At 39.9% G+C, this 23,194-nt stretch overlaps 1 protein-coding gene across 2 annotated transcripts in view; it reads right to left on the bottom strand.

The window, feature by feature from the left end:
• NCAPG2 (non-SMC condensin II complex subunit G2) overlaps window positions 1-23,194 on the bottom strand; it is a 43,370-nt gene that overhangs the window by 10,853 nt on the left and 9,323 nt on the right. For both annotated transcript variants that reach the window (XM_032442983.2, XM_085540659.1), the window contains exons 8-23: window positions 23,115-23,184; window positions 21,412-21,498; window positions 19,314-19,409; window positions 17,162-17,287; window positions 15,279-15,458; window positions 14,257-14,409; window positions 6,598-6,820; window positions 5,901-6,010; window positions 5,261-5,434; window positions 3,995-4,065; window positions 3,550-3,703; window positions 3,196-3,369; window positions 2,612-2,728; window positions 2,356-2,499; window positions 1,186-1,285; window positions 356-540 (exon numbers count right to left, since the gene is read on the bottom strand). In XM_032442983.2, the coding sequence (XP_032298874.2) occupies window positions 356-540; window positions 1,186-1,285; window positions 2,356-2,499; window positions 2,612-2,728; window positions 3,196-3,369; window positions 3,550-3,703; window positions 3,995-4,065; window positions 5,261-5,434; window positions 5,901-6,010; window positions 6,598-6,820; window positions 14,257-14,409; window positions 15,279-15,458; window positions 17,162-17,287; window positions 19,314-19,409; window positions 21,412-21,498; window positions 23,115-23,184 (2,164 nt within the window). The remainder of the gene's footprint in view (window positions 1-355; window positions 541-1,185; window positions 1,286-2,355; window positions 2,500-2,611; window positions 2,729-3,195; window positions 3,370-3,549; window positions 3,704-3,994; window positions 4,066-5,260; window positions 5,435-5,900; window positions 6,011-6,597; window positions 6,821-14,256; window positions 14,410-15,278; window positions 15,459-17,161; window positions 17,288-19,313; window positions 19,410-21,411; window positions 21,499-23,114; window positions 23,185-23,194) is intronic.

The following is a 23,194-nucleotide window of genomic DNA, read 5'->3' as shown; positions in this document are numbered from 1 at the left end:
AACCAAATCCCTTGCTCAGGATTAAGCCCATTTTCATTGACAAGAAGGTTAATAATAGTGTATCTAACCTGTGACCTAACCTACAGTGCTAGAGTAGGTAATTGGTACAGTAGATCATTCATAGGGTACATCACTGGCAACATAACACACTGTTCTCTTGTTTATTAGCAATTCTGTCACAAGACCAACAGTGGTTAAAGAACCTACTGGAGATGGGGAAACATTAATACTAGAAGAAGTGACTAATAATATAAATCAGATGAATGGAGTAACAACCTCAAAGCGTAACATCACTTTGCATTTGAGTACAAGCATGGATTCATCTACATAAAGGTAGCGATGTTAACAGTAATACCTGAATCCCATCTCCCGGCTGCTCCTTGATTCTGCTTGCAACACATTCTAAAACCTTCTGGAACATGGTCTGAACAGCATGGAGGACATTTGCTACTTCATCCACCTCAGTGCTCTGAGTCAGAGAAGCTTCAGTAATTTCTCTTAGTGCACACAATAGTATTGGTGTACAAAAGGCACCCCTGGCTAAAGAGAGAAATACCGCAATATACACACTGAAATGGGATATTCTTTAGATGCAAATTTTTAACAAAACTTCTATACCACAAACACAGCTACAGTTTCCTAGATGATGCATTTAGTTTCTGAGCACCTTCAGCTTTACTTTTCATATATCTCAAATAGTATTTAATTAAGTATAAATCCAGTGTTCCTTAAAAAATTTCTTGATGTATTCAGAATAAAACTCTATTTTGTGAGGAGGAACTGAGCTTTAATTCTGTCTCTGCTGTCAACTTAACTTTCCAAACGTGAGCCAAATTTAAACTGCACTACAGTTTTGTCTCCTTAGATACACATAAGATCAGTGTGCATAAATATTTATGTACATATACTACTGTGTGACATACCAATTATGTAACAGGAATTTAACAGCAAGGAAAAAACATCAGCCACCAACAATGATAAGATGCTGGACAGTTTCTCTGCTTGTTTTCAACTTGCTGAAAAGCTGTTGTTATTTCTCACCATATGAATGATATTAGCATCAACTATAAATACTGTTTTTTGAGAAAGAGATTCCACAAAACAAAAAAGCAACAGTTCTGTCAATATACAAACATGTCACCTAATTGTGTGTGAAGGTGCTGATGTTAGCACTATATTTCGTACCTGTTTGTATTACTGAAAGTGCCATATCTAAAAAGTGCAGTTGAAACTTGACATTTCCAAGACCAACCATTATGACATCTTTGCAGATTGACAGATAGGCCTAGAAAAGAGAAGCAGAAATAAATCAGAACAAAAACATTACTATAAAAAACAACAGTTCAGTAGTAGTGAGAAGCAATAAGAATATAAAATCCAAGGAATCATTTAATTCTCTTTTGTTAATCAGCCAGCATTTCAATGAGTTGGGCCATTCAAAGACACAGACTGTGATTAAAGTTTGTCCGAATCTTTCCCTTGACTAGAATTTGAAAAGACCCACAGCTCAGTGGTAAAATCTGCACTATGTTAAGTGAGACATATGGGAAATACAACAGAAGACAATTAAAAATTTGCTTATATATTACCTAATCACGTGCCTTCTGTGTACCTACTAACAAGGAACATTATTACTGACTCATCATGCAGAATATCAGTTCTGTTGTTGATAACTACCTATTTCATTTTTTATCAGTACATTCATTTTCGGTTTCTGTTCAGACCTGGGAAATTGATCAAACACATTCTAGAAATTCTGGTACATATTCTTTATTTGGTGTCTTGTCTTTCTGTAAGATTGAATTCTATGACCGCAATCTTTTGACAAATAGCCAGAGCTGCAGCATGCATGTCAATTATTTCATTTTGAAAAGAGACAATAGCTTATTAAACACACAATTAATCTGTCCCAGGAACAACTACAGCACTTACTTAATGCCTCTTTAGAGCCTTCTAAAAGTCATTTGGCTGCAGCAGTGCGAATCCAAGTCAGTGAACGACTCACTTCCTCACTACTCCCTCATTAATTCCCAGGGAACTCCCACTCTCACTCTGCTGACTTCCATAGATATGTTTCCTGGTACTCAGTACCAGAATTAAGTATGCTGAATTAATTCCTCAGGATATAGTTCTACCTGTTTCTTTTGGGAAAGCAGGAAGGAAAGAAGGAAGCAAAGCAAACCAACACGATTAGATTTAAAACCTCTTCTACAATAACATGACCTTCCTGGGCTTCCAAATCATCCTCTATAATGCACTGGACATTTTGGATAACAGTGTTTGTAAACCTGAAGTTTACATATACCACTTATTTGGCTGGAGGTAGTTTGATTTATGTGAGAAGGGACCTCTAACCTGGATTATTAATTCAGGAACATTACTCTGTTTTGAAATTCCATCCTCTTGTTCACTTGCGAGTAGAAAAGGTAAAATGTGACTTTCTACCCAAGCTCCCATGTCCTGCAGATGTGACAGATAATCTTTTCCTTCTTCCGAAAACTGGAAAACAAAATTAGAAGTTTATAAACTTTTGAATTCCAATTCTTTTGGAATTTCCTTAGACTGTCAGCTTTAACTCCTGCTTATACTGAAATATAAAGTATAAACATACCTTGTTTTGAAGATGAATACTCAACCTGCAACACAGGCTGAAGGCTCTTAAGCCAGTTCCTTGATTGCAGCTACCACGATTCATTTCAATTGTTTTCAGAACTGAGCCAAGAATCTCCTGAAATATCAAAGTTCACATTTATATTTGCCAGAAAAATCTTTCAAAAAAGTTTTGTTGTGTTTTTCTCAACACTTTTAAACAGAAGATTTTAAAATAAGAAGGAAAAAAAAAAAAACAAAAAGGCAAAATTAAGAAGCCTGATTTCAATTATTTTAATTGTGAAATGCTAGAACTGATTTTCAAGACTATTCCTTACATTCTGAAAGTCAGGTTCCTTACAAATACTCAACACTGGATCACAAAAATTAGAGGCACCTAGAAGTGAAAAAGCAATTAAAATTTGCCACCGATAAACAATTGTGAACTAATAATATACTTCCAGTTTAGAACATCTGTCTGAAGTAGAAGGGGAAGAAGCTGTAACAAAGCCTACTTAGGTATTCCCAGAGCTTTAATTTGAGAAAGGCAATCTATAATATGATGCACTCTTTTATAAGCATTGCTTGTGGTAAGGATAACACTACCTTAGCAGCACTGAGAACTTTCAGAAGATGGTTCAGTTTCTTTTTAGGAACAGAGAGTAGGTAACTACGATTAACAGGATGAGTCAATAAATATTCAATGTAATCAAGTGCTAATTCTGGCTTCGATTCATGTGTCACGTGGATACGTACTCGCCGTTCTGATGTTTTAACATTCTAAAGGAGAAGGAAGCACAACATTAGTAAGGTACAGTTAGTACTTTACAATTTTTACAGTTAATTTCAAAGAAAGAAAATACAGCATGTGAGAAGCTGCTCCTTAAAGAAAAAAGAAAAAACCCACAACAAAGGAAAAACGCAGTTATGTAATCTAACAATTCCTTGATGTCTCCATACCTTTTTTGGGGTTAGCGTGTCTGACAACCAGTCACAGGCAAGTTCCAACACATGGCTCACTTGACCCCAGCGACACATACAGTCTATCAGAGTAGAGTATTTGCTTTGGTCAGCCCCACTGTCCATGTTTCTGAGTTTGGAGATCACACCACAGCTTAGATTGAAAAGATAAAAGGAAAAAGATGTGTTAACTTCATATTTATCATTGTAGAAATTATTCACAGATAATCAAGTAATATACCACCAAAAGAGACACGCAGGTGGCTCAGAGATATATTTATACCATGCAGATTTTATCAACTCGGTACATTTATTTAGCAGATTATTTTATACAAGTTTACCCAAATTATCCAATCTATCAAAATGGGCATTTAAAATGTCAGCTTGTGAAAAATTTAACACAAGTCAACAAGTGCCACTCGCATTTTGGATTTAAAAATAGTACCTGAATGTAGGAATAGCAGCAGGGGGCATAAAGGATGCCAGGATAACCAATGGAGTTATGCAGCGGTCATCCTATGAAATAAAAGGTGCACTATAATGACGTACACATACAGACATCATGCAAAATTTAAGAGATAAAGTATGATTCAATTATATCAATTTAAGCATTTATTTCATTTCACTAGAGGTGGAAGTAGAAAAACATCACGTCTTACAATCTGCAACTGACAAATTTAACACAGAAATACCCCAGAAGTTGTTACAACACATCAAAATACGACGTACAGAAACTGACCAGTGTGACAAACTGTTTAGAAATAACGTATCTGTTGTCCACGCTTCAGGAGTTCAATCAAATAAAATTATTATTCATTTTAACATCTGAAGAGCTGAAATCTTTTAAAGTTGATTTTTTAAAATAACATTTTAAACAACAACAAAAAAAGCACGTAGGTTTTCAGGATAGAGATACTTTGACTCAACCTGTAGTCTCCTAGAAAATAAGCTCCTGATGACAAGATTGTTTTAGATGCAAGCTGCTCACTCACTGTAAGAATATCACTCAAGAGGTTGCTTGCTGAAGCTGGATCTCTTGCCTGATCACCAGAACTTCAGAGGAGGGTTTCCAAAAAAGGCTTGGAATGTCTTTGACAAATCCAAACATTTTCGGGGTAGAAAGAGTATTTGCTAGATCTGTACTGCAGAATATAATGTAGAAATGAACAGACTCTCAGCTCTGATTACCTAAGGCTGATTAGAACACTAAGTAGTAAGAATCAAAAGACTGTTAGAGAGTAGAATCCAATTATCAGAAGACAATCACAAGAAAGTAACAAAGGAGCCTCAGCTGTTTCGGCTGTTCCAGCAGCTGAAGAGAAACTGGATCATAATAACAAGTGATGGTGGTGGAAGGGTTTGGAGGAAGGAAGTACAATGTACAATACATGTGGACTCTCATCTGAAAAGAGTATTTTACAGTGGCGCATCTTCAGTGACTTATTTCCAAAAGTTGAAAAAACTTCAAAAACAGAAGAACAGAGTCCTACAAAAGGCAGTGCAAGCAGAGAAGCTTATTGGATAAATATCTCTGTGCTAACAACTTAAATAATGATCCACCAGATTCTGGAACTGAGGATAGCTTTTCTTGTTGTTTACAGCAACAAAACATACTTAATACCATGAAAATAGATAAAACACACAACAAATAACATCAGAAGAAAATACCAGAGCAGTGACAGGAAAAAGTTAAAATCTAGGCTTTCTTTACCTTAAATACTTTTAAATACTCAGGAAGCACAGAAGCAAACTTTCTTATGGTGTAATCTTTGGCATCTTCATTGTGATCCAACGCTTTGTGAATACTTCTCCAGAGAATCACTGTAATCTCCAATAAACTTGCCATGCTGGCCACATCATTTACTGACAACACATCATTCAACACCTGAAATACAAACACAGATGATATTATGTCCTAATACACAAATTTACATTAAAATAAAGCTTCAAAACACTGAAAATTCTTACATTCATTTCCCATAGGTGTTGTGCTGATCTTAAAGCATCAACTCCATGATTCATTCACAAGCTAAATAGAACTCGAGTCATCCCGCTACACTGTATTCTTTGAACACTTGATTGCAAAAATCAAACAAACATAATAAAGTGTGAAGTGAGAGAAATATTCATTTTAAGTGTGCTCCACATGCCTTCAAGCTTATTTTGTGAGCTGTGTGGAATTTCTACTATCTCAAGGCATGAAAGTGCCACGCTAGTGGTTTTCCCCTTCCAACTCCACAGATGTCTAAATTTTTCCTTCAGATTTCCATCACACCACTAACTGCCTATATCTGAAATCCAGCACCACAGACAAACATTACCAGTACTTATCATAAAGCAGCATTTCTTACATTTTGGTTCTCCTTTTCACCTTCATCTTCACCATCATCATCAAAATGCTCTTTCATTGCTTTCTGGATGCAGGCATTCAAGCAGCGTCGAATAGTTAGCATCAATTTAGCTACATTTAAATATGATAAGAATAAATCAGATGTTTACTATTAAGAACATCATTAGTAAATGCTTCTCAGTATAATGCTAGATAGCCATTCTGAAGAGCAGGCAACTGAAGCAGAAATAGCTAGAAATAAATATACCAAATTTCCTGGTAAAAGAAAATGGAAAAATGGACAAATGTTTCATAGACTCAAATATGGAAAAGAAACAGCCAACATTATCATCAGGTTCTATAACTTCATTGTTAAAAACACCTATTCAAAGAAAAAAAAAATTAAAAAAAATCAAAGTAGGACCAGAGGAAGCTCCTACATAGTCCAGAAGTACCTTACTAAGGTGATACAATCTCTCAAGGAGCGACAGATCCTCCATTTTGCTCAAGTCACTCCACGCTGACTGCTATGTTCTACACTACCAGAATCCATCTGAAACAAAATGTTCCCAATCTCACGTGGCTCACAGCACTTTTATAAAATGCAGCTGTGCTCTCTGCAGTACAAACACTTGTAACCAAAAGTCTTCAACTATCAGATTAAAAGACATTAATAGTTTTCATTTTCTACAGAAGACTCAAAATGTTTTGTACTTCACCTATATTGGTGGCGGCAGTATACTCGTGAGCATATTGATAGAACTTTCTAGCTGCTGCTGCATTCATCTGGATCAAAGTAATGCAGCGCTCACACCACACATCCTCAGGCTGGTTAACGGGCAGGAAGGAGTTGAACAAGAGATTCACTATGCGCCGTGACACGGGCCGTGAATCAACCTCCAGACGAGCCAGAAGATGCTCCATGGGACAGATCTTCCAGAACTTGAAAAAGCGAGTAAAGACATTAAAGGAATTAAATAAATGGATGTCATGGTTTTGTAATTTTGTAATTTTGCTATCAGTATTCCACATCATAACATCATGTCAAGTATGGATAATTCTGTTGAATGTGCAGTCCACAGAAGAAGACTACATATCCCAGAGAACAACAGGGTTAATGATAAGTCACGGGACCAGGACTCTATATAATCTCGTTCCCAGGCTGGAGTGCCCTCCTTCTTCTCTTGAACTTCTCGGAGAGTGGGAAGCGTTCCAGCCGTGTCGCCTAGAGTTCACAGTAGGCCTCTCGGTTTTCGGAGACTCTCTCTCTCTCTGTTTCGTTCGATTTTGTTAGCCTTAATTATATTATATTGTGTTATCTTGTATTTCGATATCATATTTAGTAAAATAAGTTTTTCCTCCTTAGATTGTCGCTGTTTTATCCCACTCCCTTTTTCCCCCTCCTTTCCGGGCCCCGGGAGGGGGGCCCACGGGGTGGCTTCCCCTGTCACGGGCATAGGTAAATCTAAGTAACCCGTGACAGATTTTTTGGTGGAGAATGCGGGCATAGAGCTTTTTAGCTTTTAGAATGACTCTCTCTTTACTCTTAAAGAGCTTCGTTAGGGGAGTGTTATCTTTTCGTAGCTGCTCACTGAGAACGTGACCTTGAAATACCAGACAAATTGTCAACATTCAGGGCTGCTGTACATTCTCAGCACTGCTATCTAACTTTTGTGTAGAAAACAAAGGGATTTCTTTCTCCCTTAGAGCAAAGCTAGCTAGCTCTGACTTTTACAGAGCCTGCCAGCTATGAATCCACTCTTCATCCCAGTTGCTCTGTTTAAGGGATTGAAAGCAATTATGATCTTCTTAAAGTATTGGTCAACTATTAACACCATAATTTGGTGTTGTGGAATTGTGCAGGTATATAGCCTAATAAGGTGGATACTGATGGAGACACCTGCCTGGTACTTTTATGAGATGTGGTATGGTCAGAATTTTGGCACCTACATCCCAGATGGAATTGTGAATCTTACAAACACTTGCATCCCAGATGGAATTGCGAATCTTACAAGTACTTGCATCCCAGATGGAACAGGCAATTTTACAAACACCACCATGTTTAATTCATTGTACAGGCTAAAAAAAACCTTTTTATTTAGGTTGTACTCTCAGATTTCCACACGCCTTTCAATAACTGAGATAGGGTTCATACTTGCATCCATGTTATCACTATTAATGAATGCATATATGTTCCTATGCATTCGTTCTATGCGGAAGTCTCCTCCAGAACCAGAGAATGATGACTGGCAGGGAATATGGAAAGGTTTAGGAAAAGTCTTAGAAGCATGGGGACCCGCAGTGTCATGGGATTTCACTCTTGAACACCTAAGGGACCCTAAGAAATTAAGTGAGTATTTGGGTCAGAGATCTAAGGAGGTAAACCTTATGTGGGGTTTGGCTTATGCATACCGTGCTTTGTATCATACTATTCTGGAGAGAGAGAGTTTCCGATCTGAGATTCAAGCCCAAATTAATTCTGATCAGTCACAGGAGGCATCAGTAGCAATATCAGTTGCCCCTGTGGAAGGCAAGAAATGGAAACGGGTGTCCACGCGTCTAGAACGAAAAGAAGGAGAAGCACAGGGGGGGGTTGCAGAAGACCCAGGTGCCGGGCATGGAGCAGTACCGAAAAAAGCAAAGGCAAAAACCAAGAGGCATGAAGAAGAGACTGATGATGAGGAGGAAATCACTTATTGTCGACCTCTGAAGCTGACTGAAATCCAAGGCTCAAGAAAGGAGTTCACATGGCGTCAAGATGAAGGTATCCTTGCTTGGTTGCTTCGCTGCTGGGACAACGGGGCCAACAGCTTGTCTCTAGATGGTAATGAAGCTCGCCAACTAGGAAGCATTGCCCAAGATGCAGGTATCGACAGAGGGATTAGCAGATGTTCGGATGGAGCTGCCACTCTCTGGTTGCGGCTGTTAGAAGCCGTGAGAGAAAGGTACCCCTATAAGGATGCTTTGAAGCCTAAATTTGATAGTTGGAATACCGTCCAAAAAGGTATTCAGCGCTTGAGGGAATTGGCCATGGCGAAAATGTTGTACAGCCCTGATCCAAGCGAACTTGACCCTGAGAGAGTGAGGGCCGATCCTGACATGTGGCAGAAAATCACAAGTACAGCACCAGAGAGAATTGCACAGTCATTGGTAACAGGTTCTAAAGGGTTCATGGACAGATGGCCCCGAGTTGTTGAGCTGATTATAATGCTTCAAACCACCGATCAGCAGCTCCCTCAACTGCATGCCGCAGTTTCTGCCATCTCACGGCTAGAAGACCGAGTAGATTAAATGTGCAAGAAATTGTTTCCATCAACTAATCGTAATGATCCCGTAATAGTATCAGAAACAACTGATGAAGGTCAATCCTCGTACGGGCCACCAGGTCTAATGAAGGATCTGATCAAAGTATTCCAGTCCTACTCCTCACCTGCATCATCAAAAGTCTCAGCTGTTAAACGTACACGCTTCCCAGCTCGAGCAAAGAACAACAGTACAATTGCACCGCGTGTTTCCATGTGGCGCTACCTACGTGACCGTGGAGAAGACATGAGGAAGTGGCATGATCAGCCTACGTCTGCACTACGAGCACGGGTGAAATAACTACTAGACATACCAACCACCAGTGGAGTTGCTCCAGTCATCACAGGTAACCAATAGAGGGGCCCTGCCCTCAGTCAGGGGAGGGAAAGGGATAATAGAGTTTATTGGACTGTGTGGATTCGATGGCCTGGCACATCAGAACCACAGGAATATAAGGCGCTGGTGGATACCGGTGCACAGTGCACCCTAATGCCCTCCAGTCATGAAGGGACAGAATCAATCCATATTTCTGGAGTGACTGGGGGCTCTCAAGAATTGACTGTGCTGGAGGCTGAAATAAGCCTCACTGGCAAAGACTGGCAAAAACATCCTATTGTGACTGGCCCAGGGGCTCCATGTATACTGGGTATTGATTACTTCAGAAGGGGGCATTTCAAGGATCCTAAGGGGTATTGATGGGCCTTTGGGATAGCTGCTGTAGATATGGACAACATTAAGCAGCTGTCTGTTTTGCCTGGCCTGTCAGAGGACCCGTCTGTTGTGGGGCTGCTACGAGTAAAAGAGCAGCAGGTACCGATTGCTACAAAGACAGTGCACAGACGGCAGTATCACACCAACAGGGATTCCTTGCTCCCCATTCATGATTTGATTCGCCAGTTGGAGAATCAGGGAGTGATCAGTAAAACTCACTCACCTTTTAACAGTCCCATATGGCCAGTGCGTAAAGCCAGTGGAGAATGGAGGCTGACAGTAGACTACCGTGGCCTGAATGAGGTCACACCCCCATTGAGCGCTGCTGTGCCAGACATGTTGGAACTCCAGTACGAGCTGGAGTCAAAAGCAGCCAAATGGTATGCCACCATTGACATTGCCAATGCCTTCTTCTCTATTCCTTTGGCTGCAGAATGTAAGCCACAGTTTGCCTTCACCTGGAGGGGCATTCAGTATACTTGGAACCGTTTGCCCCAGGGGTGGAAACACAGCCCAACCATTTGCCATGGGTTGGTCCAAACTGTACTGGAACAAGGTGGTGCTCCTGAACACCTGCAGTACATTGATGACATTGTTGTGTGGGGTGATACAGCAGAAGAGGTTTTCACAAAAGGAGAGCAGATCATCCAAATTCTTCTACAAGCTGGCTTTGCTATTAAGCGAAGCAAAGTAAAAGGACCTGCCCAGGAAATTCAGTTCTTAGGTATAAAGTGGCAGGATGGACGTCGTCACATCCCAGCAGATGTGATCGACAAAATCACTGCCATGTCTCCACCAACTAGCAAGAAAGAGACACAATCTTTCCTGGGTGCAGTAGGCTTTTGGAGGATGCACATTCCAAACTACAGCCTCATTGTAAGCCCCCTTTATCAGGTGACGCGGAAGAAGAACGATTTTGCATGGGGCCCTGAGCAGCAGCAGGCTTTCGAACAGATTAAACAAGAGATAGCCCGTGCTGCAGCTCTGGGGCCAGTACGGACTGGACAGGATGTAAAGAACATCCTCTATACTGCTGCTGGAGAGAAAGGCCCCACTTGGAGTTTGTGGCAAAGAGCCTCAGGAGAGACCCGAGGCCGACCCCTGGGATTCTGGAGTCGATCATATAAGGGGTCTGAAGAGTGCTACACTCCAACTGAGAAGGAGATCTTAGCCGCGTATGAGGGGGTTCGGGCTGCTTCCGAAGTAGTCGGGACTGAAACACAGCTCCTTTTGGCACCTCGACTGCCAGTGCTGAACTGGATGTTCAAAGGACAGGTTCCCTCCACTCATCATGCTACCGATGTCACCTGGAGCAAGTGGATTACGCTGATTACACAGCGAGCGCGAATGGGAAACCTCAATCGTCCAGGAATCCTAGAGGTAATCATGGACTGGCCTGAAGATAAAAGGTTTGGAACATCACCAGCAGAAGAGGAATCACGTGCTAAAGAGGCCCCACCATACAATGAATTACCAGAAAATGAAAAGAAATATGCCCTATTCACAGACGGATCATGTCGCATTGTAGGGAAGCATCGCAAATGGAAAGCTGCTGTGTGGAGCCCCACACGACAGGTTGCAGAGGCCACCGAAGGTAAGGGAGAATCAAGTCAGTTTGCAGAGGTAAAAGCTGTCCAGCTGGCCTTAGATGTTGCTGAACGGGAGAGGTGGCCAATGCTGTATCTTTATACTGACTCATGGATGGTGGCAAATGCCTTATGGGGGTGGTTACAGAGGTGGGAACAAAACAACTGGCAACGGAGGGGAAAATCTGTTTGGGCCGCTGAATTATGGAAGGACATTGCTGCCCGAACAAAGAATATGGTTGTAAAGGTGCGTCATGTGGATGCACATGTGCCCAAAAGTCGGGCTACTGAAGAACAACAAAACAACCATCAGGTAGATAAAGCCGCCAAAATTGAGGTGGCTCAAATTGACTTGGACTGGCAGAATAAGGGTGAATTATTTCTAGCTCGATGGGCTCATGAGACCTCAGGTCATCAAGGAAGAGACGCGACATATAAGTGGGCCAGAGACCGAGGGGTGGACTTAACCATGGACGCTATTGCGCAGATTATTCATGATTGTGAAACATGTGCCATAATTAAACAAGCCAAAAGGATGAAACCTCTCTGGGAGGAAGGGCGGTGGCAAAAGTATAAATATGGAGAGGCATGGCAGGTTGATTATATCACCTTGCCACGATCTCGCAGTGGTAAGTGTTATGTACTCACCATGGTAGAGGCAACCACTGGGTGGCTTGAAACATACGCAGTACCCCATGCTACTGCTCGAAACACCATATTAGGTCTTGAGAAACAAGTCCTGTGGCGACATGGCACCCCAGAAAGAATTGAATCTGATAATGGGACACATTTTAAAAATTCCCTTATAAATACTTGGGCCAAAGATCATGGCATTGAGTGGATTTATCATATTCCCTACCATGCACCAGCTTCTGGTAAAATTGAACGATATAATGGGTTGTTGAAAACTATGTTGAAAGCAATGGGTGGTGGAACATTTAAGCACTGGGAGAAGAATCTGGCAGAAGCCACTTGGTTGGTGAATACTAGAGGATCTGTCAATCGTGATGGTCCTAGTCAATCTAGCCCCCTACACACTGTAGAAGGAGATAAGGTCCCTGTTGTACATGTAAAGAACATGTTGGGAAAAGCTGTTTGGGTCCTTCCAGCTTCTGGAAAGGGCAAACCTATCCGTGGAACTGTCTTTGCCCAGGGACCTGGGTGCACTTGGTGGGTAATGCAGAAGGATGGGGATGTTCAATGTGTGCCACAAGGGAATTTGATGCTGGGGGAGTGCAGTCAATAATTTTATGTATTTATATATATATGTTTGCATGTGTAGTGTATTTTAGTTATTATAGTTGTACATTTAGTTATGTTACATGTAATTCTACTGTTTAGCTATCATAATTTTACATACGTGTATATATGTGTATATATATTTACCATGATGTAATAATGTAGAATAAGGGGTGGAATGTCATGGTTTTGTAATTTTGTAATTTTGCTATCAGTATTCCACATCATAACATCATGTCAAGTATGGATACTTCTATTGAATGTGCAGTCCACAGAAGAAGACTACATATCCCAGAGAACAACATGGTTAATGATAAGTCACGGGACCAGGACGCTGTATAATCTCGTTCCCAGGCTGGAGTGCCCTCCTTCTTCTCTCGAACTTCTCGGAGAGTGGGAAGCGTTCCAGCCGTGTCGCCTAGAGTTCACAGTAGGCCTCTCGGTTTTCGGGGACTCTCTCTCTCTGTTTCGTTCAATTTGTTAGCCTCAATTATATTATATTGTGTTATCTTGTATTTCGGTATCATATTTAGTAAAATAAGTTTTTCCTCCTTAGATTGTCGCTGTTTTATCCCACTCCCTTTTTCCCCCTCCTTTCCGGGCCCCGGGAGGGGGGCCCACGGGGTGGCTTCCCCTGTCACGGGCATAGGTAAATCTAAGTAACCCGTGACAACTACAAGCTTAATTCTCTCATGAACAACAGAGAACTGTGCACGTTCTATGCAAATTCACCATATAAAGTCACAATTAAGTATGTCACGGTAACTAGGCTCAACAAAAGACAAAACCATCACTGAAATAAAACCTAAAATTTAGATTAGTAAGCCATTAATAGCAGAGAGTGGAGAAAGAATCAAAGGAGCTCTAACACCCAAGGCTGCCCAGCATCACCCTAAATAAGAATCCACAGCAGAACGTAAAGTTTGTTTCAAATCATTATGAAAAGAAATCAAAATGCCAAAGCACGTGCCCACAGACGGCTAATAAAAATGATAGAAAAAGGTAAACAAGAGTAAAAAGGAGCTGTTTGTCTGACTGTTCTGCCCAGGCATCGCCACCAGAGGGCAAGGAAGACAGAAACACGCTGAGAAAAAGATGCACTGAGTACTTGGTGATCCCAACAACCAATGAGCAAGAGAAACCCAAACCAGTAAATACAGGAGAAACTGCTGGACCTACTGCATGCAATAACAACCCCGAATTAGTTGAAACTTAAAAAAAAGTGAGCAAGAGCAGAATAAGATTGTACTTGATTTAATTAAAAACAAGCTTTCCATTGTATACACCAAGCCTATAAAATCACTGCCACAGCAATATCCATACAAACTATTATTCCCTATGGTTCCCCCAGTTGAGACAAACAGCTACAGAAAGACCAGAAGTTCATTAAAACTAGTCACAATTAAAACATTAAACATGTAGGTTGTTTTTTTTTCTTTTAAGGCTAACTGCAGTAGTCTCAAAGGTACATTTGTTTTTAAAATCAATGCCCTGATTTCTATCTCCTGCCTGATGTCTATCAAGTGCCACTTAACCTACCTTTGCTGCCTTCATAGCCTTAACTTTCAGCAGCATATCTACAAAAGCCACTCGCACTTTCTCTGAATTGTCATGAAGGCTGTGTTTAACTGCTGGCAGGAGCTGTTCCAGTAATGGATGACTTAATTTGTTGTCCAAAGTTATTGGTAGACACTGCAAGAAAAAAAAAACAACACAATTACAGTAATTAAAAATATTTAAAGAGTAGATTTGCAAAGAAGACAAAGCTAAAACCTGTTGCACTAGACCATGACACTTCCAAGGTGAACTTTAGTAGGGGCTGATACTCTGTAGGCATGTTTTTCTTTTAACATTCTTTACTAAAAGTTCTTTCAAATTGCCATTGCCCTGCATTCAGCAAACTTATTTCAGATGAATAAGTTTCACATATACACTGAGACTACAGTCTTGCCTTATCTGAGGGCACAATGTAAAGTACCTTTTGTGGTAGCAATACCAGCTCCCCAAACTCTACTAATTTCAGATTAAAAATTAGTCTCTTTTTATTTTGCCAAGTTACATTTAACTCAGCTCTTTCTACTTATTCAGTATAGATTTCCACACTGCTATAGTGGAGCAAGGGAGAATTAACATGAAGACAGCATCAAATTAAAAGTGAATCGATACATGTAGAACACTTTAAGTGGAAACACAGCATAAGGGGATTCTCTAGGGATGGGTTAAAACCAGTGATACAGAAATATACCAGAACTTGTCTGCATAATAAGCATAACTTCCACTAGCTAAAATTATCAGGTCCAAACAATGCAGAAAGTATATTGGACTAGAAATGTGAATGGGATTCAAGGAAGCCAAACAGTCACTACTCTGGAAGACATTTTTTCTCTCCAGTTGTATGAATTTTCTAATAAGTGCAGAATCTGCATGTACCAGGAACTTCACTGCATAAGTCACTCTGTGGAATAATTACTGTGCTTGACTTTAAGTGGCCTGGAAACTAAAGCTTCAGATAAAAGTGTAGAAATTATAATCACGATTTTCTATTTAGAAGAACGACTTGCTTTAAAAACAGAGCATCGAACATCAGCAGAAGTTACATCACACGCCAGCTCATCAATTAGCTTTTTTAAAAGATCAGCAACCACTGTCGGAGGAATCATCTCCCAGTATTTGGATGTTATCTGACTGACTCCAAGTATCCCTGTAGAGCGGACAACTGGATGAGGATCTTCCAAGAGTCTCTATAACAGAAAAACGTGAATAGAAGCATTACTGCTCATCCACTATTTGACAATAACCTATAACCCACAAATAGAATTCCATAATTATTATGCAAATCATTAAGCTATGAGTGAACAACAGCATTGATGTTCTCTCAAGGCATTTTATTACAAAGTGAACAAGAACATTTAAAGCAGGAACAAAGTTAAGATAATGACAATATTAACCAATTCCTTTTTTTTTTAAATGAATTTTGGGTCTTTTTTGCATGGAGGAATTCGTGCCACCTTTTTGTTTTATGCACACTTCCATGTCAGAATCCATTTTGTCAGATTGTCCATCTGTCACACAGCAACAAAACGTAATGGGATATTGGTGAGAAGGTTCAACCTATACTGCCATACCACCAACATCTGCCTCTGATGATATGAGCCAGCATAATAAAATAGGAGGCATTACTTTTGGAGCTCTCCTTGTAAAATATACACTATTGAGAAACAACAATAAAGAAAAGTACAATATGTATGTGACCTTGTTTTTCTGAAACTAATGCATCTGTCTGGATCAATGGCAGATGTTGCAATTCTTGGTAAGCTTTCAAGGTGCTCAGAAATCTTTTATGAATTGTTACCCTTCCTGTACCTTTTCACAGAATCACAGAATCACCCGTGTTGGAATGGACCTCAAGGATCATGTAGTTCCAACCCCCCTGCCTGGCAGGGCCACCAAACATACACCTTTACTAGATCAGGTTGCCCAGGGCCCCGTCCAACCTGGTCTTGAACACCTCCAAGGATGGGGCATCCACAACCTCCCTGGGCAGCCTGTTCCAGGACCTAACCACTCTCCTAGTGAAGAACTTCCCCCTAACATCCAACCTAAATCTTCCCTCTTTCAACTTAAAACCACTTCCCCGTGTCCTGCTATTGTCAGCCTTTTCAAAGGGCTTCTTTGATAAAAGCTGCTCACAAACCATTGCCAAAAGCAATGACATCAATAAGATGTAACTGTGAAATGAGGGATATTCTTCTCTGTTAAGAGAGGTCTTACAGAAGTCTAACAAAAAGACATCATCAAACATTCAAGTTGAATATCTGATTGCAAGTCTACTTGCTCCATTTGAAAATTTGCAGGTAATATATGTCAACTGCAAATGGATTTGCAAAGATAAATTGATTTTTTCTTTCTGGCAATCTTGAAACCTGTTCTCAAATTCCTGTATCAAAACAGAAGACACAGCTGCATACTTTCTGCTGTTCACAGGACTGTATTCAGTCAGCACCCCACAGTGCATACAATTATTTGCCATAAATAGAGTTAGAACTGCCCTCCCCAGAACCTGCGTTCAGCTAAGACTGTTCTGGTCACACATCAGTGTGTGGCTGTTGTGAGTGATGACTGCACAGCCAAGCACTTGGTGGGGAAGGGCTGCAGTCAAGAAGCAGGTCACACTATGAGCTGTGCTGGGCAATATGCAGCCCACGTGCTGGAAACACCTGATAGAGCTTTCAAAAGCACCTTTCATTCACATCCCCATAAACAGATAAAAAAAAAGATGTAGTGTTGCCTGTTGCCGATGTGGTACATGAAACTAAAATATTAGTCTATTATTGCATTTTCTGCATCACAGGCATACATACTATCCTGAAATTCCATTCACTTTAACTATACAAACAGCTTGTTTTTCATTAGCATTCAGCATATTAGTTACATTAAAACTTACAAAAAGTTCTTCAAATTGTTTCTGAATTTCAGCATCCATCTCTTCAGTGTTAAAACTAGGATCACGAATAGGAAAAGCATCAATAAACAAAAATGCTGCATTTGATCGAACTTCTGAGTTTCTTGCCTGTTACAATGAAGAAAAAGTTATTACTTCAGTAAGAAAGTACAGACTTAAAGGCATATCCTAGGAAACACTTCTCTACAAAGTCTTTTACCAAGTTATTATCTTTAATTAAGTAAATGGGAGATAATTTCTTAAACATATGGAAGAAGTTACAGTAACATGATTTTTTCCACCTTACATTTCTGCCCCTCTGTAACATCTGAGCTTTCAGAACAATAAGCTCTCATCTCTAACGATCCTAAAGAGCGACAGTCTGGGCCCTTCTTTCTGCAATGCTGAATAAGTCAAAAACAGTTGGGATTTCTCTTGGTCACCTGACACACATAGTTGGGCATGAATTCTTAGAACTCCTCTACAGAACACAAGAAATCTTGAATTCAAGCAAAGCTTTTACCATTAAGTTTATACAGACAGGCAATTACATTGAAAAGCTGGAGCCTATTTCTTCAAGAAAACACTATTTAGAAACTAAGTACCATCAAGCCTAGAGTATAACATCCAACATGAACATATTCAGTTCTGCATCTATGCATGCAAGTAATAGGATCATGCTCTGAGTTTCTGCCAGCTAATCAGAAGCCTGAGATAAAGCCCCTAGCTCTGCTATTTTATCATTTGTAACCATTTTCAGTGTGCTACTCAGTGTATTCTGTTGGCTGTAGAGCTCCAAACATAAAGAAAAATGAATAAAGTGTATATTTAGGAAATCAATGAAAAATCACTGGCCCCCGCAGGCTCATAAAGGATAGAAAATACGGAACAGTCAATGAAATGAAGATGAGATTCAAGGTATGACAGGAAGAAACCTGAAATATAATCAGCAGAAAATACTTTGTCAAAGACATCAGTCCTTGATATTAGTGTTCACTTCTCTTTGAAGGAAGAAGGAAGCAAAAATTTTGTTTTGATTTTGGGTCCAACTAAAAAAAAATATAAAAAAACATACATAAAGAGTGAAAATGCATAGCACTATAAAAACTTAAGGTAGCATAAAGGTTTATAAAACTCATGGAAGCAAAAGCCACAAAGGAAGCTTGTGCTAGCTAATATTTGCAAAACTATCATTTCAAGAAGAAAAAGAGCTGTGTATTCTAAAGAAACATTTTAGAGAGCAAATCAACACGACCAATTCTACAGCACCTTGTATTCTTATAGCCAAAGTAGTTTTCCTGTTTGCATAGAGGAGGAATAAAAGGGTTTTTTTTTTACGAATTCCCTTTCTTTTATACAACCAGGAACAAGATTTGCTCCTCACTATATTAAATTAAGGTTTCATACAGTGCTTAAAATATCAAACTGGTTGTCTAAAATGAAACTGAGATTTCAAGCTTGGGGGAGGAATCCAAATCACTTCTACTGATTGTAAGCTTCCCTTTTAAGTTCTGTATCTTAAAGTATTGGTGACTCCTAAGACCCAGCAATAGTCCCCTCAAAAATGGCAAATACTTCAGCAGTGCTGTACAAAAATGAAGGATGAACTATACGAAAGTAAGATAGCAGCCTAACCAAAAATAAACTGCCCCATTTTGATTTCCAGCTACATATTTCCTTTCACCTATGATAAATATGGTATTGAATCATCTGGAATGGAGAATCTTTCCTTGAATTGAATCACTGCATGATTCATATAATTGCTGCATTCAGCTTTTTACAATCCCCCCTTGTACCTTTCTGAAGTTTATGTTCACAGCAGTCGGATTACATTGCTGAATTAAAGCAAGTTCTTCATGACCTACTTGATAAACTTGTTTACTTCTGAGCTGAACGTGTTTAACTCCATATGTAGAAGTTAACAAAGTAAAAAGCAACAGAAAAATAATGAACAAGAAATAAACCAAAAACCCCCAAAACCAGAAGCAATAAAAAAAGCATTGTTCAAGTGATGAAACCATAAGTGATATGAAAATTATTAATATATTTAAGCAAAATTAGATGCTTGTAAGTATATTATTGTAAACAGAATACGTGGGAGGGACCCACAACTTATTAGCTGGGGAAAGCACTACAATCTGAAAAGGAAAATTACCTTCAGTGCTCTCCAGAGGATGGGCTTATACAACCGATAGAGCATTTCTTCAACTCCTTGGCGAGCTTTACTTTGTTTGTGAAAATAACTCAGGATCTGGCAAATCAAACAACAAAGAACATGTTTTCCACACCTGTGTACGTTCAAGAAAGATGGGGTGCTGGGGATGTCAGAAGTATTCATAAGGGGAGGGTTGTACCTGTTGCTTTTGGGTTGTTGTTTTGTTTTTAAATCTACTGTCCTTTCAGTAAAGTAGCCCAACCACTGCTCATTTGACTGAATAACTGTTTTTTAGTTACTCTCCGATTTGTTACAGGAACTTTTGCAATCTATAAGATCTTTTTAAGTTAAATTCTAGTATACTGAAAAAGAACCAGTCATCATTTGCAAATTTATTCCATGATCCTTCCATGCCTTCTCAATTCAAAAGGGATTTATTTACAGTACGGTCCTCTTTTAAGATCATAAGCTTCTCTGGTTTCTAAATGAAATGAAATTAAAGTCTGTCAAAACCTCATTCCATCAAAATTCTAAGCTTGAACCTTGTAAAACCTTTGTATCTGAACACACATTCTTAACACAAGTTTAGGTATAAATCTGTACTTATGTTCTTGGAAAAATATGAGAAGTATGCTCAAAAATGAAAAACTATTTTCAGTACATCAAAGTTAAGACAACTGATTGTGTGTTAAAATGACTGTTCAGCTGAAATACGTGGATTCAGGGGATAACTGAATCTGACAAATGGGATCAACATACTGGTACATTAAGCTGTGTATTGCACCCTGTATAGCCTCCAGCTTCTACATATTTGAGAGAAAGGCTACATCAGATATGAGTGTCTTCTCTTAAAAAGCTTCTCATTCAACTTCAAACTTTCTGCTCAGGAATAAAAGCCATAGATAGACACTAGAATCTGTACCCAAATCAAGGATTGCCCCTATATATACATACACAACAATCAATACACAGCATCTCTCTATATGTATAACAAAAGATATGTATCAATGTAAGTTTTATATATCTACAAAAGGCAAACAGAATTCATTTCAGACCCACCTACTAAATTTGCTTTAAGGAGCTTATGACTTTTTTTCCACTGTGATCAAATATGAAAAGGTCAAATCCCTAGGTAAAGAAAAGCACAGATAACAGACAGCAAAGACTATTTCTGGTACTCTGCTGGAGAGCAGGAAAATAAGGGGATTTTTACAGACAGGAGAAATGTGATGCCAAACTATAAGAAAATTCCTCCTAAGATTCATTCTAATAATTTGCCTTTCAGAATATCAGAGTCTATTTTACTTTTTTAAAAAGTTAATTCAGTCACAAGTAAAGCACCAACAACCACTCACCCATTGCTTTCTTTGGTGGAATAACAGAAAAATCTGGGAGAGCAAAAGCAAGAAAACTTGTGGGTCTAAATAAGAACAGTTTAATAACTGTTTAATAACTTTAGTGTGCCCCGATGGCACAGTGGTAGAAGTGCCGCGTTGCAACACCGGGGCCCGGGTGTTCGAATCCCCCTGTGGCGCAAGTGGTAGAAGTGCCGCTCTGCTACACAGAGGCTCGAATCCCGGGGGGTTGGACTCGATGATCTCTAAGGTCCCTTCCAACCCTCACGAGACTATTGCCTATTACCTATATTACCCAACTGAAGGAAAGAGGAATAAAAAAACCGATCACCCACCACATCTCACAGCCAGTCTCTGAGCAATGGTCAAAATCCCTCTTCTCTGAGTTTTTATTACTGAGGGTGGCATTATAAGGCAAGTAATATCCCTCTGATCAATTTGGGTAAGCTGTGGCTATTCCCAGCTCGTTGCTCACCCCAGCCTACTTGCTATGAAGGCAGAGTAGGGACAAAGACAGCCTCAATATTGCACTAGTTCTGCTCAGCAACATCTACAACACTTGTCTGTATTTACTGTTTTAGTCCACAGAACCAAAACCCAACACAATATGGGCTGCTATGAACAAAACCAATTCTAACCCAGCCAGACTCAGCACAGCATTTTAGCAGGAAATGGAAAATTCCCACTTCATACAAACCCAGTTCAGTTTGATACCATCAGTTCATGTCATGACACAAACTCACCTCTCTAACTTTAGAATAAACAGAAGAACTTCTGGGAAGATGAATTCCATGGTGCATGAAATCCTGAATACAGCTGTGTTCAAGCACCTACAGTAAAAACACACATACATGCCACTGTTAACACACAAGAAAACAGTAAGTACAGGCAGCCATCCAGCACCATTTTTATCTAAAGCAAACAGTTGAAATAATACATATTATTTCATACTCAGCTTCTGCTTAGCTAAATGTTTTCATAGTTTCATAGTTTCATAGTTTCGTGCGGGTTGGAAGGGACCTTAGAGATCATCGAGTCCAGCCCCCGGAATTCGAGCCTCTGTGTAGCAGAGCGGCACTTCTACCACTTGCGCCACAGGGGGGATTCGAACTCCGGGCCCCAGTGTTGCAAGGCGGTGTCTTTAACCACTGCGCCACCGGGGCACATTTTCCATGCTATGCTTCTATCAACATAAACCTATTTTCAAGATATCAGCATACTGATATGAGAACTTGACTTCTGAGAGACAAGTTTTGAATCCTAAAGTATTTCCACGTGAATCTACAGGTGGTGGAAGTCACTGTACCCTCAGAAAGCTTGCAGATGACACTGAGCTGAGTCGTGCACATAATACAACAGAAGGAATAGATGACATCCAGAGGAACCCTTAGGGCTTGAGAGGTGAACCCATGCAAATCTCATGAAGTTCAAGAAAGCAAAGTGCAAGGTTATGCAACAGGGTTGGGGCAATCCTAAATGTCAGTACAGGCCAGGGGGATGAGTAGATTGAGAGCTGCAGAGCAGAGATGGACTTGGGGGTGTTGGCTGATGAAAAATTAAGCATCAGCCAGCAGCACAAGCTTACAGCCCAAAAAACAAATCACATCCTGGGCTGCATGAAAAGAAGCATGGCCAGCAGGCTGACAGAGGCAGTTCTCTCACTCTGCTCAGCCCTTGCAAGACACCACATACAGCATTGAGTTCAGCTGTAGGGCCATGAATGTAAGAAAACATGGAGCTCTTAGTTGGTCTAGAGGAGGGCTGGAGCACCTCTGCTAGGAAGACAGGCTGAGGGAGGTAGTTACATAGCTTAGAGAAGGCTCTCAAGTTCAACTCCTAAATCTACGCAGGATTATCTACAAATTAAACCATATGTCTAAGGGTGTTGTCCAAGCACTCCCTTAACTCCAGCACCTTGGATTTGTTTCCACTGCCATGGGGAGACTGTTTCAGGCCCTAAGACGAAAACACTGAAGACAACTGGGGAGCCCTATTCACTCTAATGATCTGAGCCTGCATCTGAAATTTGGCTGGGACTTTGCTGTGATGCTGTAATTATGCTTTTGACCATTCGCCATAGAAATCCACAAAACCTTGATAGTTAAGCTATCTATCAAACATACAGACGTGCGCATACTGAGTAAATGTTTCAGTAATTTAGGGAACTACTGCATTTACAAGAAATGTTGTGTATATAGATAATAGTGCAAAGAATTATTTCAGCAGCAGAATTAAAAGCACTTAATAGCAACCAAGCTGATCAAAGTGGCTAAACATAAGTAGCACAGCTTGCTCTCACTCAGTGGTGCTGTTGAAGAGGCCCTTTCCTTATGGAAAGCATTCCTTAAGGTCTGCTTAGGAACCCTTCCTAGGATGAATATTCATATAAACTCCTCCCACCTTAAAATTTAGAGCTATCCAAATAAATATTCAAACATAGCAATACCTCTAAAGTTTCTCCTGACACCTTCTTCCATGCTCTGAAGTAAATTTCTGAAATGTATTCCATCAAGGATCTGCATTAAC

This window comes from Coturnix japonica, chromosome 2 (genome assembly GCF_054131305.1).
Source record: "Coturnix japonica strain WE chromosome 2, WE-NBRP24, whole genome shotgun sequence".
Classification (NCBI taxonomy): Eukaryota; Metazoa; Chordata; class Aves; order Galliformes; family Phasianidae; genus Coturnix; species Coturnix japonica.
This window is presented reverse-complemented; position numbering and strand designations above follow the sequence as displayed.